The 18,161-nt window shown below is 39.1% G+C and overlaps 1 protein-coding gene across 2 annotated transcripts in view; it reads left to right on the top strand.

Moving 5' to 3' along the window:
• Positions 1-18,161, top strand: part of galnt2 (UDP-N-acetyl-alpha-D-galactosamine:polypeptide N-acetylgalactosaminyltransferase 2) — a 48,154-nt gene that overhangs the window by 6,954 nt on the left and 23,039 nt on the right. For both annotated transcript variants that reach the window (XM_077519933.1, XM_077519934.1), the window contains exon 2: positions 15,664-15,751. In XM_077519933.1, the coding sequence (XP_077376059.1) occupies positions 15,664-15,751 (88 nt within the window). The remainder of the gene's footprint in view (positions 1-15,663; positions 15,752-18,161) is intronic.

The raw sequence follows: 18,161 nt of genomic DNA, 5'->3' as shown, positions 1-18,161 counted from the left end.
GGTTCCAACAAATTTTTTTCCCCCTTTTCTTTCTTTCTTTCTTTCTTTCTTTCTTTCTTTCTTTCTTTCTTTCTTTTTCTTTTCTTATTTATTTTTTAAATTCTTTTTTTACACTTTGGCTTCATTCAAAATTTTACAACAGATTTATGTTTTTCGGTGTCAAAACAACTCGTACATTATTTCCTCTTCTTTCCTTTTCTGTTGGTCAATTGAGGTGGAACCTGCATGTTGCAGCTGTGTTTATAGAGCATTCGAGCCAGATTTATCCTTCTGATAAAATAAAATAAACTTTTCCAAGGAGACCAACTGTCTTCAATCCCTCTTGTCACTGATGGTTGAATTCCTCTGAGGGAGGACACACACTTGTCATGTCGTCCTTCGTTGTGGCAAGAGCGTTGAAATGACGAAATAAATGACAAGTGTTATTCATCTCATTTCAACATCCCTAGTGTTGCTGGCCTCCACTCGCAGCTGGCAGAGTGTGATAATATTTTAATTGAGCTAATGAACTCTTACTGGAGGGCTTATTTAAAGTGTTGACAGTTGAAAACACGTGGTCGTTTGCTTCGCTTTCTTTTTTTTAACGCAATAATCTGATGAAGGCCAAGCAGCATTAGCATTTTACCAGGTGGAGAAGACGAGCTCGGTGTGTGACAAACATTACAACACCCATTGATCCATTGTTGCAATAGCGTGATTAGAAGGCAGGCTGGGTCAGCATCGAGTCTGCATCACGCATGCATTAGTCGCTCTGCTCAAGCCTGTCTGCCCTGCAATATGCTGTTTTGAGTTTCACATGAACAGACATCCATCCAAACGGATCTTTTTCAGAATCTCACCTGGTGATGTGCGCATAGATGTATTGCATCCAGGTCACTGCTGCAAATCATATTGCTGACTTTATGCACCTGCCTCAGACTCTGACGTTGGCGCACATCATATTTCAATTTTCAGTATCCGTCCACCACATTACCCCAGCCTTGCAACGGCTCCCATGGCTACTGGATAAATTTAGAATGCATTTCAAAAATCCTGCTTCCTTTCGAGGACATCCATAACCTCACCACCCATTGTATAGTTTGCCACTGCGGCTCTCACTTTTCTCTGTACCTCCTGCCTGCCTCATCACTGTGGGGAGCAGAGCATTCAGTCACTGCGCAACACAGAATCCATTTCCCCTTTAAAGCCAAACTTAAAACATACCTGTTTTGATTATCCTACTCCCCCTAGTCTTGATTTCACATTGAACTTTCTTGTGTTCTCAGTTTTTACCTTCACTTTACCCTTTATTGTAAGGTGCGAACCAACATTTCAGGCTCAATAAATGGGTAAATGGACTTTCACTTGTATAGTGCTTTTCCACCTTCAGCAGGCTCAAAATTGCATTTGAGTGAAAGCCCATTACCCTATTTTTCATTCATTCATTATCCGAATCGCTTGCCCAAGGGATTTGTCAGAGTGGTAATGTGATATCGGTGTCGTAGCATTTCTATGAGTCAGCGTATGAATCCAGACGTACAGTATCACTATCTGCATCCTGACAGAAAATCTTTGCTCCATTTCGTCCCGCTGCTAACCAGAAACGTCTTGACAAATTGTTTGCGCTCTATGACGCACTCTTGTGACAAAGTTGAAAGTCCACACTAAAGTTAAAGTGCCGGCAAGGAGAAAACTTGTGAAGTGTCTCTTTTACAGCATGTGGAAATAGTTTCAGGAAGCAGAGCCGCTGACTCGGCTCGCGGTCTTAAAAAGAGGGAAGAGTTATAGTGAAAATTTGGCAGGTTGGCTGATGTTGGACGGATTGGGTCATTTGATGAATTGATGTTAAAAGTCATTGGAAACTAAACAAACAGATTAATCAGCACACTGCATCCTGCTAGTGTTTGTTATATTAGTGTGTTATGTGACTTGATGGATGGAACTGGGATTTTTGTGACATGTTGTCCCACCATTTATTCATCAATCTATGGTAGACTCTACTAACCAAAGTATTGCATATTCTGACAACACAGAAATGAAGGGATTTTCTTTTCTTTTTTTTTTAATTTACTTATTTTTTTTTGAGGGGTTGTCAAAATACAACTTGGTTGGTACATGAATAGCTGTCTCTTGCAAGTTTAATAGGAATAAAGTTTGAACTAGACAATCCCCTTTCTAAAATCCTTGAAGCAGCCACACTAGTTTTGTCGACAGACAGTTATGGTTCTTGGTCGTGGACAGCGCATTTGTTTGACAGAAGAAATGCATGTACGGGAACTGTTAACAACTCTGCCTTTGATAATAAAAAGGTCATTTGAGAACCTGCCCTATTACAAAGTACAGAAACATAGAGGACTGAGGCAACTTGGGGAGCTGAATTCATGATCACCAGAAAGCAGGAAACGTCCCGTTTGGAGATTTTTATAGTCACACCTTTTGAATGTACCAGGCAAACATAAGAACAAACAAAACACTTGGCTGATCAGTATTTTAAAGAGTAGGTCAATGTTGGATTATGCATCCTTATTAGGCCTGATTGTTCACTTAGTGCATTTGGAGTATCTCTAACATTTTTGGGATTACCAACCGAAAAAAGAGCTAATAGAAGGCTACAATGGCGAAGCAGATCTTAACGTTTCATTCATAAATGCTCAGTGACTTGCAAGTGTTTTTTTTTTTTCCCACTAAATTTAAGAATATTGCTTTGTAGCTTGCCTTTTAGCTGTCTGGGTTGTCTTTTGCATAGAAGTCTTCCTATGAGGGCTTGGAACGAAAGACACTTTTTTTTTTTTTTGCAAGTATCATTTTAGATATAAAAATCTTTGTATTTGCTGTCTGTCTATTAGCTGTCTATGGTAAGTCTTCTGTGGTCTCAATTTGTTGTTTTAGCTGGTTGTTCTGAAGCAGGTCAGAAATGTGGTTAGTCTCCTAGGAAGGCTCTTACTCATCCATTGGAAGAAGGCTCTTTTATTTGTGTCAAAACTAGCAAAAATATTTCAAGCCTTTAGCCCAGCTAGTCTGATGCCTATTTCTGTCTGTCTGTCTGTCTCTCTCCCTCTCTCTCCCTATGTCTGTCTGTCTGTCTGTCTGTCTGTCTGTCTGCCGCTCTCGTTCGCTTTCTGTGTGTCTGTCTGTCTCTCTCTGTCTCTCTCCCTGTCAATGTCTGTCTGTCTGTCTGTCTGTCTGTCTCTCTCTCTCTCTCTCTCTCTCTCTCTCTCTCTCTCTCTCTCTCTCTCTCTCTCTCTCTCTCTCTCTCTCTCTCTCTCTCTCTCTCTCTCTCTCAATATTACTATAATTCAACAAATAAATGTCTTGAATGTTCATATGTCGATGACGAAACAATAATGATATATAACGCCCTTCCCTAGTACAAATTCAGGCTATGTCGCCATAGAAGGAACATACTCTGTTGTAAAGACCCGCTGTGGAAAAATCATGGTTAAAAACAGTAATAGTAGACCAGATAGAGTAAGCACTTTAGGATAACACAAAAATACAGAACCAATTTCGTCAAACCATATTTATACGGAGGTGATATGATAGGATCTCGATCATTTCCACCATTTCTCAACACAATTTGTGTCTATTTTTAACTGTCCGCCCACAAAATCATAATGTCATTGGATCTTTTTTGTCTTCCAAAAAAAAAATAAAAAATAGTAGACATTTGTATAGTATTGTAGTTCACACAATGAATGTTTAATCTCCATAATTGCTCACTGAACAATCTTCTTTTTGACAGCGGTAGCTTTCTGTCCAACCTCTCAAACCATGTCTGCTTCCCGCTGTTGTCCGTTATTGTAGCAGCATCCTTGGAGGAGGGCAATTGGTCACCGCAAGCTCCCAGCTCTCATGTTAATAACTGACCCAACTGTGTTTAACAACATGAGAATCCTGACGCCGAGAAGAATGTGCTTGTGCCAGCCGGTTTATGATGCATGACCATCACACGATAAAATTATGTTTTGGAGAAGTGTACTACTGAAGCTGAGGTAAAGTGGTGCAACAGAGGATCTATCTGCATTCATTTTGGCCTAATGCCTGGACTCGTTCTGCTTAGTAGAATGTCTCGCAAAGGTCTCACACTTCTGCTGACAGTTGCGTACTCCACATTAAATCAGACGAGGACTTTTTTTTTTTACTGAAAATCTTGAGTTTCATTTATAATATGGATATGATTTGTATAGCATGAGATCTATGATTAATAAGTAGTGTTAGTTAAAAATGATGCTCTGCTATTTTGTTTACTGTTATCTCATAAAGCCATACATGTTTAATATTCTATTGATGAACTGAAATCTAGAAACATATTTATATTGCTATATTGCCCAGGTGATTGCTCATGCTCATTGCTTACACAGCAAACTATTAGCCAGCTATGTTAAGTTGCTAAGCATCCAGTGTGTGAACTGGTGGTACAGAAGCCCACCCGCACCCCACCATGTTTTTGTAAAAGCATTAAACGATGAGAGGAAATTTTGAAATTATGACTATTGTGTGTTATTATTAGCCATTTTTATTATCAATACTTTAATGTAGAGTCTTGCAAAAAGAAGAGAGAGAAAAAGCCTGGTGGCCCGCCAGACTAAAAAAAACACTGCGTGAAACGGTGGTCTTCTGGTCTTGTTGGTTATCTTTTTTTTTTTTTTTTTGTTTTTTTTTTTTGGTTAATTCGTTGGTTGGCCCTAAAATCCCGATCATGTAAAAGCCTACAAATAAACATGGAACATTTTGGAGTTGGCCACCTCTTTGCAGCTATATTAAGCCTTTGTGATCCTAGCTTCAGGACAGACTGGAGAAGAGTCACGACTGGGGAACAGTCATGCTGGAACTGAAATGGGCCTTTCCCAAAGTGATTAACAAAAATGTTTTCTCACTGCCATCATTCTTTATTTTTAATCAAACTGGGTCTCTTTTCAGTGGCAAACAGTCACATGGTCAGAAGTAAACACGAGTCCCTCATTCTCCTCCGGGGTTGTTTGTTGGTACATCTTGTTCGAACATGCATTAAAATGACAATTAAAAGGGTTTTTGCAGTTTCCAGGAGTTTGAAGTGGAAAACTACACCCAACTACTGTTAAAATTGATTTATTTTGATTTCTTTGTACACTCCCCGGATTATCTGGTATCCACGAGTATTTTTGTGTAAAAAGGAGTTCTCTTCAAGGTTCGACATTAACGATGAAGCTCAATACTGGTATGTGACTATTTCATCGAAATGGGGAACTGCTTTGAAAACCGCTGTAAAATAATTAAGATTAAGTGTTAACTCTCAAATCTAGCTCAAATTTCTAGTAATGGCATTATCACAGAAAGGTGTCAAACCAGTATTCCTTGCAGGCCACTGATGTGATAAGGGATCAGGACTCATAATACTGTATAATAATTGTCCATGATACATATTTTTATATATATAGTCCATACTCACCTTGGACATTAATGATTTGGGGTTTCAATTGCAGTAAGACTTGGAAGTTCTGGACTCAGAATGGGTGTACGGCATATTTGCCACACGTCTGTATTGTTTCAAGGAAAAATGTACCCAAAGCTGCTTAGATCTTTTGAGTCATGCTTAACAAACAGTCTTTGCTTCCCGTTACTTCTTGTTGACAATTGACTACAGCTGGTATGTTCCCCTTGCCAGCATAAAAAAGAGCTGGTGTGACTCATTGGACTGACCAAAAACACTTCAAAGGCATCATGGAAAATCCAGTGCTACGGTGACATTCATGTCCATGAGAGAACGCAAACCTCTGACCACAACTACAGTATATAGGTCATAATGCGAAAAAAGAGGAATGCTCTCCCCTACGGAGAATAGCAATTTGTTTCAAAGGGCATGCGCACTGTTCGAGAAAAATCTCCCCTCAGCCATCTTGCAGTGGAGTTAGTGTGTAATTAGCCCTCATTAGATGTCTTACATCTGCTCCTCGCCTGTTGAACATGTTGGTGAATTTAACCAATTACAAGCTGGGCACATGTTGGGAGCCTGGCGTGCGTTTGGATGGTGCAGAGTAGACCACGTCAGTCAATCACAATCTAAATGACTGACTCCTCGGTTTAGTTTGGTTGTTTGAGTCCATTTAACAAATACCAAGCCTTGGTGTTCTCAGGGAATGAAATTCCCACCCACAGCCGCCCCTACTTGTATGTTTTTTTGAACTTGTGGCCGTAAGACTTTGACCTTTTGAGTTAAAGACTAATAGGTTTAATGTGAGTTGTTCGAAGTGGTGCGGCAGGGTGTGCTCCATCTCTTGCCCAAAGTCAGCTGGGATAGGTTCCAGATCATCTATGACCCTTAAACAGGATAAGCATTAGAAAGTTGATGGTTGGATTTACTTATTAAAGGTGTGACTGAAAGATGACTTTAGGGGAAATATAATTGGGACTTTGAAGTCTGCAAATACATCAATCTAATTCACATCTGCTGTCCAGCATAGATGATTTAATGTTGGAGTGGAACCAGAGGATCATAGAGTTGACCTGCCAGCAGGCTTACAGTATGCTATGTTGTAGTCATTTCGTGAAATGTTGCATTGGCTCTTTTCTAACCAGGCGAAGGGCAGATGGAGTCTGCTTTATCTCCTTAGTCCCGTCAGACGTTTGCTGACATATTTTAACGCAATCAGGCCCGTGCTTGTGTGTTTAATTGAATTAGACCTGACATGTAAATAATGAGGGATGTGAAGATTTATAAAGGTTATATGGACATCTTTTGTGTTTGGGCTGGCAAACACTTTTGCAGATGTTTATGCAGCACACGCAACGTACGCATGCAAAAGATCCTAACATCGACTGGATATCTCAGCGCACCATTAATACTGACATAAACATCTCATTACTGTCGGCTGACTGAAAACTCTTCTCCTTGTATGGCAAAAGAAAATATTTATGGACTTACAGTACAGGATCTCCAAATGCACCATTGAGATATGCTGATATGTGATTTTAGTGCCAATCAGCACTGTAACATTCATGACCTCATCCTTGTTCTGGGCGCCTGGCGATAATTTACTTTTGCCCTTTTCCATGTAAAATGCCTGCAGTATTTTCTCATTTATATTAGCATCACTCGCCCTAATTTTGTATAATGAGCTCTCCTCTCATCATGCAGATTGTCTTACTCCCAGCAGATACTTAGTTCTTGTGGTGGGCGTAATCACAGAGCGGCATTGTGGTCGAGGAGGGAACAGCCATTGAGTGTTCTCTGGGAGGAGGATGAGGAGGGAGGGGAGCATCAAAGAAAGCAGAGAGGAAGAAGGGGGGATGTTGGGGTGAAGAAAAGAGAGGAAGCTTGTGGTTGATGAAAGAGTGTGTACAGTCAAGTTAGGTATTTTAAAACCCCGCCCCCACCAGCCCGGCAGCATCCAGGCCTACGCGTTCCCTCGGCTCGCACATATTGGGATGATTCAGCACTCGACGTGTCCTATACCTCGCCAGTAGGCTCTTTGCTCCTCCTGGCGTTCCCCATTGGTCAGTTCCAGTCTTTCCTTGCTCTGGCTTGCTCTTAAGATTGGATCACAACTGGGCCAACTATTATTATTTTACTAATACATTCTCAAATATACCCAAGCTAGATAATTCACTGTCAACATTGCATAGCACTAAGCATCATGTAAGTCAAGTTCTCTAAATGAACAAGGAAGCATTTTGACTTTCCATGAACTCTTCACTGCTTGATGTTCTCCAGCTTTATTTTGCTTTTCTTCAAATCTCACAATATTTAATGCTCTTTTATGTCCTCTCCACACAAGAGTACGTGTTTATCCAACACGCTAAACATCAAACGAGCAGCGTGTGTGAATGATTTCCCTGCAGCACTACAACAATCGATTACGCACCAATTGTCCTCCATCTGAGTTCTGTTAAACACTGCGCACATGCTGGGAGGCAGATGAGCTGATGGGTTTGGGTGCTGGTAGCATGGAGACGTGTCGCTCATTTTACTGGTTCATGTTCATTGGGAACGCAAACATTCATTCAAACTGAGATCTAATTATTTTTTTATTTTTTTTATTTTTTTTATTTTTTATTTTTTATTTTTTTTACACACGTAAGAACTCATCATAGTGCGATTAGCTACTAAAATAAAAACACCGCAAGTTGGGCCTCGTGACTAATAAAGCATGCCTAGGGTATATAAACTTACAAATAGTTCAATTGTAAATATAAACAGCAACAAACAAACAAAAAACTAACAGAGCAGCATTGATGAATGAAAGAAATTGAAATCTAATCTAAGAATAAGAGGATTTTTAGTGGTAAGAAGTAAACTTGGAAGAAACACAGATACATGATTTTGCTGCTTGTTGCCCAAATGAGACCATGCCAATCATACAAGTTATTATTTACAGCAAGTAGCGTAACATTTGACTGTAGTTGTCATTCTTATATTTTATCGTTACAGTGGACCTGGATAAGTTGCAATAAATATTATACATATTACATATATTATGTTGATTACATGTATTATATTGATTGCACATACAGTATGTACCAAATGCTATTTACTTTACTATATTAAGTTAACATCATACGTGTAATTTTTGTAAAGTAAGACTTCTGTAGTGCTGTTGTGGTGACATTTACAGGGTTCCCGTGGATCATTAAGTCTTAAAATTCATTGAATCCATGAATTTAAAAACCAGGCCTTAATTGGCTTTAAGTTGTCTTAAATCTTTCAAAAGTCTAAAAAAAAATGTTCACACCTGAGAAGGATTTATTATTGTAAATGGTCTCATGTCAAACTAAATCAACATTCTTAAAAACAATTTACAGAATGACTTGTGGTAACGATCGAAAAATAACAATAGAAGAACCAAGTGACGTGGTTTTAGTTTGAACACTTCAGAGCAGATACACATTTATGTATTGTTGCAATTTTGGACAACAAGGGGCATTGTGAAGTTGCTCTTCAATTAAAAAAATAAAAATAAAGTCTTGTATTTAACTTGCTTTGAGTTTAATATGTGCTGAATTATTTGTTGATTATTCATATGTTTAATGGCTACGGTGCTTCAAATAGAGAGCAAAATTGATTTGGTTGGCATTTTGTCTGGCTTTTTTTCTTGACTTGAAAGCTTGAAGCTAAAGGTCAGTTGCTGCATTTTTTTGTTTGCTGCACACTCTTGTTTTAGACTGACAATTATATGTGTGCCTGTATAGGAATGTGTCTGTGTGTGCGATGTGCGCGCACGTCGGGGTGTGTGCGTGTGTATACAGCTTACTGTGCGCGTTTGTGTGTGTGTGTGTGTGTGTGTGTTTGTGGGATGCAGATGGGTTTTCGGGAAAGAGGCCAGCACACACAGTTGTACCATTGAGCTGTTTTACACCCCGAGTCTCTCCTGCCGACACACATGCACACGCACGTGCACACACAAGTTGGTGTGACTTGTTGCAGTTTGCTTCGTGATGTGTGAGCAAGTCGAGGCTGTGGATTTCCCCTTCCCCTTCTTCATGGTCTTACTTGAGGCGAAACAAATCATGTGAATTCCTACGAAGAAAGGCGCGCACACGTGTGTCACACACATTTGAAAGTCCAATGATGGTGTGCATAATAGCATTCTCACTTTGTGGGATTATTGTCTGAGGTCTACAGAAGCGCACTCTCCAGTTTGAATGATATTCAAATCAACATTGCAGGGCTTTTTCAATTTTTTTTTCACAATAAACAATGCCAATGACCTGTCAATGCAGACATGGTTGTTTTTGGGGTTTTTTTTGCTTTTTTTTTTTTAATGTGTGTGTGTGTGTGTGTGTGTGTGTGCACACCAATATTGTGATTTAAGGCTTGTTTGCTAGGTAATGCTATTAATCATTCACTGCCAGTCATTATAGAAAATGTTTACATTTCCAATACTCACGTGATATTACATTCAATAATTATATATAAACCGAATCTACCAAATAACAGAATAGACTCCCTACTTTTTGTCCCGTCCCGTTCTTTTATAATTGACAGCAGAAAAATGTAGGTTTGCCAAAATACAGCCATTTCTCCCATGGACTCTGAAACTGTGTTTATTTCCTATAAAATGGGGCAATGATGTCATCTACCGGTGGTTGGGCATCAGTAAAGTTGTTTCCAAGTTTGATATTTACAGTGGAGCATGCTCAGATTTGCCCCCATTTAGCACCGCTCTAAAAAATACAATTGACAAGTATACTTGTCAAAGGCAGTGAATGAGTTAAAGAGTAGGGATGTCACGATAAGGAAAATATCGTGATATCGTGATATTGAAACTGCCACAATATCGTCGTCATGTTCACAATATTTAAAAGGAACACATCTGTTAAAAAAAAAGTCAAGTTGATTTCCATTTGTGCAGTTCTAGCACCCTCTAGTGGCTAGTTTATTAGTGCAATTTAATTTTCATTAGGGATGTTTTGGCCTTCTATGTTTAAAATCTATGCTAATTGTCAGATGAAGGGGAACCTAATTTGCTTGTGAAGCCATCAATGTGTGCTTGCATTAGCAAGTAAGTGCCTCAATAATGTTATGAGATTGTAGGTGGTTTATATGCATAGCTGTTATGCACAAAAACACAGTATTGTATTTTATTTTTTAAGTATGAGCTCTCTTTTTTTACAATATTGTGATCTTTTTTTAAATATCGCCAACACCCCCACAATATCGTGATAATTATTGTATCGTGACCTTCATATCGTGATAGTATCGTATCGTGATAGTTGGACATTGTTACATTCCTATTAAAGAGCATCATCCTGTGAAATTGGTTTGTTTGTTTGTTGTGAATAATTTAAGAATTTAATACTTTCGTTTATGTAACATGAGTTAATGACCATGTACATGCTAGAGATGCATGACATTGATTCTTTATTTCCATTCGTAGTGCTTTACGCAATTACGAACCACTTAGGGGCAGTGTCAATTATTGAAGTTCTTTGCTTTTCACTTTTGGCTCGGTCCCTAATATATCCCTTGCAACTTACGCAAATTCACTTAACGTCCAGAAGATCCTGTACTTCTCCAATACGCAACTCGTCATCAGAGACTGAGGGAACAAATAACTGCAGGCTGTTTTGGTCAGGGATAACAACACAGTGAAATTGTGAATGAGGTCACAGTGAAGCAGCATGTCATGTATTTATTACCCTCAAAGGGTGGGATTGTACAAAAACACTGAGTTTCTGGACCTTATTAATTCCGACAGAGATCATGTTAGCCATGCTTTTTTTTCCTGCAATAACACAGAAGTAGCAGTAAAAAAAGATCAATCGTTTTTTTTTCGTTTGTTTGTTTTTTTGTTTTTTTTGCTCTGCATCTTTGAAATAATGTTAGAAAACAAATGGTCATTTGTGAAGCAACCAGGCCCAAGTTTAGACGCCTAGAGAATAATTGTTGCTATCTAGAAAAGTTTTTTTCTTTCTTTTTTTTTCTTTTTTTTTTTTTTTATTACGGGAAGTGTATCAGATAAATATGACCCTTGTCCTTGCTCTTGTCCACATGTGTACACTGTGGAGTACAACTCGGGTTGGAGGTTATAATAGACGAAAAGAATACGACTGGAAAATTCATGAATGTAAACAGACTCCATCCAAAGGTGTGTGTGCGCACGATAGCGCTTTGCTTCTCTCAGAGTTAATCTGTCATCAAATGTGATCAGATTATCGTGGATTATACACTGACCATTAGCGGATGAACACGCACGCATGTACACACGCACACACACGCTCGCTCATCTCCACATAGTGTGCGTGTAACCCTATAGAACGCACAAATGCTTCTAGGGCCTCACGTGCACACATACAAATATGAGCTGACAAGTGGCTAAAGCGCTCTTCTCATACACACTCGCGCATGCACGCATGTCGTGATGTGTTGGGGGATTTTAACTTGATCCTATTAGCCAAGCAGCAGGTGTGAGAACACCCAGCAAACATCCTTCACTTGGCATGAAATAGAGTAGGTGTGTTAATTACGCCTCATTGAACTGTGCAATCACACGTAGCAAGTACTATATTACTATTTGAACTAGACTTGCTACTCATATTTGAACAACTGTTGTTAAAACATCTGTCTTTTATTTGTCTGCCTCTACTCAATATGTCATGGTTCAAGGTTTCTTCCTCAGTGCGCTCAACTTCAGTGTATTTTCTTGTCAACTGTCTGGCCTTCAAAATAAAAACACAGCCGTATAACACTTTAGCCACACATTGTTTAGCCCCATGGTGTCTTATTTAGCAGTTGCACTGAAGCTATTTTGAGTTTTATTTATTGAGTGCAACTGCTAGAAGATAAATCAGCATTTGGCTAAAGAAATGGTGGTGAAACTGTCTGCTTTTCTTTTGAAGGTCTGACTTTTGACAGGATGTGTTATGCCGATGTTGCCGAGTGTTGTGGAGTAGACAATTTATACAATTTATAATGTATACAATTTAGGAAATGATTCAGAGTAAAGGGTTTCAATTATGAGAAATAAATGCCTCAATCAAGCTTGTTTTTTTTTTTGTTGTTGTTGTTGTTTTTTTTACACAAAAAAGAGTGAACGTACAAAAACTGGCGACAAAATCTTTATAAAAAAATTTCTGCAAAACCGAACAGGACGAAAAACATAAACACTGAGGTCCCATCATATGTTAAAACGAGCAAAAAATGTGATCTTATACTTGTGGTCTGAAAATGTGTGTTGCAAAGTGATATTTAAGCATAAAGGCATGTTTAAGTCTTTGACCTTACTAATTCATATATAAAGAATGCAAAATATTTTTGTCACCGCTTGCGTGTACTCTTCTCGAGTTCATAGGAAGTTTCAGCATGAGTCACCATTGCATTCATTCATAGCAGATGCAAAATGTATAAAAGAAACATGGCAGCCTTACTTAAAATTAGATTCGGGCCATTCTGGTTACTTCTGGCTGTAAATTAAATATTTAAATTGTTTTGTGTCAGTGTGTGCACTATGTTGGTTGTTGTGCTTGCTTTGACATGCTGCAGGTTCTCGTCACATCGGGACATTCTCGTTCTGAATCCGTCATGTTTCATTTAACGTCCGCTTGTGTCGCAGCTAGATCCAAAATTCTCATCATTTCTTAAAAAAAAAAAAAAGGACACATTCAGCACTGAGTTTTGATACTGGCCAAAAGCAATGTTGAGATCAATGAGAGAAAAAAACAAGTGAAAGCCTTTTTACAGCCAAAATAGAACAGAAAAAAAGGATGGAAAGGCAGTTCAGCATCATTCACACATTAGTTCTTCTGAATAATATGAAAACTTTTGCGCACACAGCCCACGTTCAAAGGAAAGAGAATTACAGACACCATTAAAAAAAAATCAGGTTGTAAAATCCATCAAATGAAAATCAAAAACATTTCTCCAGCATTTGCTCTTTAAAGTTATATTCTATATCCTAGTGACTTTTTGGACATCAAATCATGCCCATGTGCCCACTAAAGTGTTCAACTGTTTCCCATCTTCATTTTAAAGCCCTCCACTCTGAATTGCAAAGATTTATGGTAGTAATATTAAAATAGGAACTTTTGCTCAACGCATTCAATTCATACAATGTGGGTCTTCTGGGAAGGGTTGTACTCTACCAACCTTACACATAAAATACACCGAGGAACTCTTTAAGTCATCCCTAGGTAGTTGTGAGCGAACAATTTGATTATACTAAGGGCTTTTTCTTGTCAGTTTTCACATTACAGGATCAAAAGTCACTAGCTACAATCCTTAGTTCATATACCTACCTAATGTTGTTGCTGAGCCACAGTTGGGTCGTCATACATGCATATATATCTTTAATTAATGTGTATTTATTATACTCAGTGAACCAGAACACACATGCAGGCATGCAAGGAAATGTGTCAAGAGTTAAAGAGGCAAGCAAACTGTAATGTGCGTGCGCCATGACCTAGGTTTGGTGGTGTCGGTGCCTGGCTCAGGGGCACATCAAGAGATGTTAGGAAGCAGCCTAGCATATCTCCAACAACTCGTTGCCATTTTTCATTTGTCCAAAGATGGACTTCTATTGTGATCCTTCTATTGTGATATTGTGATTTTCGCGAGAAAAAACAGCAGTGGGATTTGTTTGTTCACATCTAAGAAGGAAAAGATGGTTTCTGCTTGTCTTGAACAGTTGTGCTATAACAATGTTGCGTGAACACAATACTTGCTTGACAGTGCGCGGAAAACGTGGAGTAATGAGATTGTGGTCTACATTTGTGTGACATCACGTTTGTTCCACTGACGTTTCCCACTTGGCTGTGTTGTACGACCCCCATGCGTTAGCTATTAAAATGCTACTGGAAGCCACACTAGCATGGCTTGCATTGGACGCTGCCAATGAGGCCAGATGCTGATGGGGCGGTATGTTCACTTGGGAGGGGGTGTTCCCAGTGTAAGCAGGCAGTGAATTGAAGAACATGTTAAGAATCAGTTGACAGTTTTTTGGTCAGGCTAGATGATGCTCAGAAAGAACTTAAGCGATTGACTCAAGTTTAGACGGGAGGCAAAGCCACTTGGCGAACTTCAGTTGCTGATGTCTGTCATCGTAAGCGGCTGTGAAATAATTTACAGTGGTGTTACAGAGCCACAATGGAGGATGTCAGCTCATGTAAATCTGCGTGTACGCCAGATGTGACACTGGGCGGCAAGGGGGACGGATCAAATGGCAGAATGGTTGTACAGCATTCATTTTCATCCAGCAAAGCAAACACAACAGTGGTCTTGTAATTTTTATGTTACATATGTTTTTATGTTAATTTTTCACTATATGCCCAACTGCTGCTTGCTGTGATGAGAGTTGGATTTACTGCCACCGTACAATGCTTGTATCTTAATTTTTTTGCTTCTGGGTCAAGGCAGCAAATGAGCAGATCGTGAGATTGGGCCCAAAAAAAAAACTCGCAGGTCAAGACACTAAATCATGTCTGTGTAAACCTATTTTGTATGTGTCATATGAAATGACCATTGTTGCCAAGGATAAAATGTTTTGCGTATAAACAAATCAAATACAGTTGTATCTTATGGCGTTCAACAAAACTCTTCCCACAAAAATGGAAGCTCCTGATTGTGCAAAATGTCTAGAAAATGGAATAACGCGATCACTGTTGAACGGTCTGAAAATGATGGCTTAATAAAAGGAATTAATGAGCTTAGACACACTGTTTCTGATGGATTAGTCCTGTTGTAAATGGCTCTCGATCTTCATTGCGGAGACAATTGAAGATTCAAAATGTGGAGACAAAAAGGCAAAAGATTCCATAAAGGGAATGAAATCTTTTCAGCTACAGATACTTCTCTCTCTGGCTTTATATCTGGCATGAATATTTCCCTTCTTTGAAGAATATGTGTACTCTTATCAGATGTTTGTGATTGAATGTGGGGGCTTGGACACATTGCCACAAAGCAAGACAATATGTGATGATTATTAATTTGTTAGTGTTTTTTTCTTTTTCTTCCCACACAGAAAAGCAACAGGTTCTTAAGACAACTGCCCAACAAATTGTTGCATGCAATTCCCTGAAGTCTCGACTAGTAATAGCCTTGTCTCACATTGCATTGATTCAGTGGCTTTTAATGTTAAATTAGATTAAGTGCTTGGATGGCTTATGTGAACAATATAACCTTGTTTGCTGAACTTCTTCCTTTCTAGATTGACTGTTCAAAACCATTTTTATTTCAGTTGTGCTCAATATGTTTGTTTGTTTTTTTCCTTTCAGGATGACTGGGACTCAAGTGACTCATCCGGACGAAACAGAGCTCACAACTCTGATGACAAGGCTAACAGTCTGGAAGTTCTGCCACCCGGTAAGAATCACACTCTTTGTATCGCAATTATGCCCATTTATTGTTGCTGGGAAAGTACAAAGAAATGGTTGCAGCTAGGATTACACAGTATGTGTATGTGACCACAATGTATTCCACTAGGCACTCTCCAGTAGGATCTGGATCATTTTTGCCTTGGTCGTCATTTCATCCAAATCCTCTCGTAACTTTTATGTTAAAAACTTTTGTTGATAAGCCTAAAATTGGGAGGACTGTTGAAATCACAACTTTGGCCTTGTGTGAACCTCCTTCACAAGAAGGCTTGTTGTTAAATCTTTAAATAAAATTACACTTTGCTCTGGGAATGAACTGATTGAGAATTGGTGGACATTGGGACCTTGTTTGTCCTGTATGGCGACTCATTAGCTTGGTTTTCTGTGCAGGGCAAAAGTTCTTTTCTGGTTGAGGTATAAATGTTCTCAATGGCTGTCCCGCAGCTTAAGGTTTCCCCCAACCACTGTTTTTTAGTACATTTAAAGAAGTTAATTCTGTATTTTCCCTCTTTTGTGCATCGACTGTAGAGCCTTGTGACAGTATATTTTAATGAGGCCTGTCTGTGTAATTTTATTGCATCTAAACAGCGGCGTTAGGATGTCAGCCAGCATCTAGTAACGCACAAGTCAACATTTCCAGTGCTTCTTAGGTGGAATTGTAAGTAGTAGATTTGTATGGATCGCAATTCTAATGGCACAGATCACATTTAAGATTAGCAATCGTAACAGAAAATGAGAGATTATCATACATATTAATTCAATCTTTCTTGAGCAACGTCCTTTGATGTGTACTGAGCTTAGTCAGTGGGCTTTATTTCAAGCCTCTCTGGTCACCTCAGGGGGAACCCTGAGTTTGCCCATGTGCCTAAAAGTTTCAGGGTGTTAGGTGATGAGTACATTCCCAACATAATTTTCTGCCTTTATGCCCATACTAAAAGAATTCATACACTATGAAAGACTAAAACAATTAAAAAAACAAAAACAGACGGCATTCACTCACTTTTAAAAAGTTCCTTCACATTATTCCCGACAGAAGCATAAACTTACTTGGCTTGCACGTACCTTATTTAATTTAGTAGTAAAAGCAGGCTATGGCGGTGCCTGCTCTATCTGTAGTTGTGGTTTTACAAAAGAAACTGCAAGACAGATGCATTCAAGCTGTGTTTAGAAACCTCCAGAGTGTTCTCACAAACCAAATCATTTCCTCTTCAAGTTCTTGCTCAGTGTTACTTGTTTCCCAGCCTCTTTGACCTATTTAACCAGCTAGGAACCGAAAAGGCAATCCAATGTGCTCGGCGGCGTGATGGTTGAAATTCCATTGCAATAAATCCACAAAACCAACTCTGCATCTCCACCCACTGTTTCCAGCAACAACGTCAGAATCTAAAATCAGGGCAGATTAAAAAGTCATAGCTGAGCGAATTGTCATGCAGTTCTCGTCCGGAGCCTTGTTCGGAACCGTCACCCCTCCCTCTCTCCCTCCCACACAGTCCGTTATGACCCATGAAAAGTTCAGTGCATGCATCTGATTGATCCATGAGTGGAAGTGGATTTCCTATTTCACTACACAAGTGGGGGGGCTTTTTAACTTCAAGGTGACTTTATTCATAACCATGGCAGTTTAGCATAACACTCTAGCATGTATATTCCCCATTATTTTGAGGACAAGGTGGGAGTGGACAGACTAAGAGTGGAATATGAATGTGTTTTTTAAAAAGGAAAAAAAAGTCATTTAAAGCTTGGAGAGCAATAAGCGTTCGTAGGTGGTCTTGGTGATGTGCACCACCCTTTTTAAAAATCAAAAGGGTGGCACTTAATAGTTTTTGTGTTAAAATAAGTGAATTTAAATTGAACATTAGGAAAATGAACAGCTTTTAAGCAAATGCTGGAGATGGAATCCCCTGCTGCGTTTTAAACAGTCTCAGTCTGCCTTGTATTGATTCCGCATGGATTTCTCAATTCACTAGCAATTGCCTTAAGCAAAGGACCAGAAATAATTTTCATCATTGCGTATTGCATTTGTTCAGTATTTCTCCACCGTGAATCAATCAGCTCTACAAAAAAAAAGAAAAGATTTTTCATGTTGTTGTTTTTTGTTTCACCACATCAGATTGTTGAACTGATATAGTCCCACTTTAATTAACCGCGCATAATAAAATTACAAATGTTGAGCTCAGTCTTAAACAGGGAGGGAATCTAAAGACACGTGTGCACAAAGTGGTGCGCTGAGATGGAGTGAGTTGAGTGGGTTGCTGGAGTTCCAATGGAATGGCCTTTTTGGAATGGTTACACAGGGGGAGTCCTGTCTGCCATGCACCATCTGTATGACAACACCACAGCATCGTGGGATTTCCAGAAAATACTGCAGCCAACACAAACAGACAGTCAGAAGAGGCTAA

This window comes from Festucalex cinctus, chromosome 4, assembly GCF_051991245.1.
Source record: "Festucalex cinctus isolate MCC-2025b chromosome 4, RoL_Fcin_1.0, whole genome shotgun sequence".
NCBI classification, from domain to species: Eukaryota; Metazoa; Chordata; class Actinopteri; order Syngnathiformes; family Syngnathidae; genus Festucalex; species Festucalex cinctus.
The sequence above is the reverse complement of the archived record's forward strand: the minus strand, read 5'-3'. Positions and strand labels throughout refer to the sequence as shown.